Consider the following 2,500-nt stretch of genomic DNA (forward strand, 5'->3'; position numbering starts at 1 on the left):
AAGCGGGCCCATGCGGTAGCTTTGGTGTTGCTGATGCTAGCTGGCTGCTGATGCTTGCTGTGATTCCATCAGGTGGGACCATGGTGATGCAGTAGTGGAGGGGGTGGGGGTGACGTCACCCTGCTAGCCTGCTGTTTATCTTTCAGTTCGCGCCTGTTAGTTGTGTAATCTATGTGGATATTTGCAAAGAGTGGGGATAACTAGTTGTACTGTAGCATTATTTGCTGTATGTCAGCAGTTAGTAGCCATTACTTGTAAATTATTAGCTGTTTGATTGATGTGACTGTATATGTGGAGTGTGGATTGCTAGTGCTGTTGTAGCAGATGCTAGTTGGGTTGTAGTGTTGGTGAGTGCTGCTGATGTGGGTATGGGCTCTGTAGCCCTGTGGGGTCTTAGTTAGCAAATGCTAATTGTGTAATCAGTGTGGATGTCACTGCAGTAGTGTTGTTTTGCTGTCAGGTGTGTGGGCCTTGCGCCAACAGTGTGTCGTATTAGTTTAGTATTGTCACAGTTCTTACAGTTAGGGCCCTCCCTCTGGAACAGAGAGGAACCGCCGAAGAACCCTGAGTAAAGGATGATGAGACATCGGCGTGTGAGCCCTACAGGTGTGGAGAACCCGGTTCTAGAGATGACTGATGGACCGTTCTATCCGGTGAGTACAGGCACTCTTTCATCCTCCTGTCCATCTTCACAGTGGGGAGAAAAGGAAGGGCCTTCTGTCTACTGTGATTTAATACACAATCTGTCTCAACCTTGTCTGATGTTGTATGTGCTGATGTTCTGTTTGAGCATAATTTAGTTATCTTTGAGTGTGTGTGTGTGTGTGTGTGTGTGTGTGTGTGTGTGTGTGTGTGTGTGTGTGTGTGTGTGTGTGTGTGTGTGTGTGTGTGTGTGTGTGTGTGTGTGTGTTGTGTGTGTGTGTGTGTGTGTGTGTGTGTGTGTGTGTGTGTGTGTGTGTGTGTGTGTGTGTGTGTGTGTGTGTGTGTGTGTGTGTATATGCATGTGCCTGTGTTTGCCAGAAGGTATGCATTTTTTAAGTTCATGAATGAAAGCTTCTTGCCATCATGTTTTGTGTATGTATTCAGTTATTAAGTTTCATCAATGTGTGTGTGTGTGCGTGCTGCAGATTGCGCCCTCTCCTCTGAGTACCCAGGTGTCGCGGGCCTCAAGTGCGGTGCGCTCGGCAGCCCAGTGGGCCACATACACCTGCAGCCGATGGAAACGAGCGGCACAAAAGTGCATCAGGAAGAAGCCAATAGGTACACGCACAATCACACTCACACACACACTCACACACACTAACCTCTCGATAAAGAAATGCTTTTGCTCTTTCTGCTTTGAAATTGACAACAACAACAAGGCCAAGAACAGTTGTTATAGTTTCATAGGACCATGATTACTGTATGTACCAACAAATCAGTTCTGTTTTTTGGTCATTTTTTTGAAAGTCCTTTGCAACCAGATCGACCAAATGGTCGTGCCTGGCCACATGCTGTCCTTTATAGTAATTGCATCCATTTAGTATGTTCGTTTTTTTTTTGCCTGCCTGCGTGCGTGCGTGCGTGCGTGCGTGTGTGTAAGGAGAGGTGATCAATGAGAAGTACCGCGGCCTGGCGTGGGATGAGGACATGGTGGACGGCCTGGAGAGCACACTGCGCCTCAATAAGAACCTGCTGGACCACTTCAGAGTACTGGCGGCCAGCAACGAGGACACAGACGAGGTGACTAGCAACACTGGACCTAGGAACACTAAGGCTCTCGGCATGCTTGCTGTAGGATACGCGTGCGCGTGCACTATTCGTTCCTGAACGCGTTAACATGCGTATTTAATGTCAATTTCGCGCGCGTTGGACGCGGCAGCCAAATGCGTGCGTCAGGTGTCTTCAAACTCGCTGGGGGCGATCATAAGAAAGACTGTACAGTTCCAAGCATGTGCTTCTGATGAAAACGGCAAAGGCAGCAACTTTTAAGAGCGTCTCAGAGTTTGTCCGAAATTACAAACATTTGTGATTGTACTTACTTATTGCACTTTGAAAAAGGAGCGTGCAAGTAGGCCTATAGGTATATAGTAGCAGTATTGTTTCCTTGCCCAGGGAGCCCCTCTTTTTTGTTTTTTTGGTTTCCTTGCTGTCTGTGTTCCCAATTTCCGCATCGCAATGCTGCGTGCTCTCTGCCCCCTGGATGATACCGCCAGTATTTTGCGTCTTGGTCAACTGCTTTTAAAGCAAGCATGTGCATTCGGTTGCTCGCGGTGACGTGCATAATTTACAGCTCGCAGCAAGTGTACCGCGGGCACACACACACACGCGCACGCACACGCACACACACACACACACACACACACACACACACACACACACACACACACACACACACACACACACACACACACACACACACACACACACAAGCATTTCAGTTGGACGGGGGATCACTTGATAGACGTCTGCACGCTTTTGAGTGCCATTCTGACATTTCGTGTACAACGACTGTTCTAGT

General features: G+C 48.2%; 1 protein-coding gene across 1 annotated transcript in view; it reads left to right on the plus strand.

The window, feature by feature from the left end:
• The first annotated feature begins 575 nt into the window (after positions 1–575).
• The window catches only part of si:ch73-193i2.2 (transient receptor potential channel pyrexia), a 24,665-nt gene continuing 22,740 nt past the window's right edge, over positions 576–2,500 (plus strand). The window contains exons 1-3 of the mRNA XM_063191257.1: positions 576–653; positions 1,128–1,260; positions 1,583–1,755. Of these exons, the coding sequence (XP_063047327.1) occupies positions 576–653; positions 1,128–1,260; positions 1,583–1,755 (384 nt within the window). The remainder of the gene's footprint in view (positions 654–1,127; positions 1,261–1,582; positions 1,756–2,500) is intronic.

This window comes from Engraulis encrasicolus, chromosome 24 (genome assembly GCF_034702125.1).
Source record: "Engraulis encrasicolus isolate BLACKSEA-1 chromosome 24, IST_EnEncr_1.0, whole genome shotgun sequence".
Classification (NCBI taxonomy): domain Eukaryota; kingdom Metazoa; phylum Chordata; class Actinopteri; order Clupeiformes; family Engraulidae; genus Engraulis; species Engraulis encrasicolus.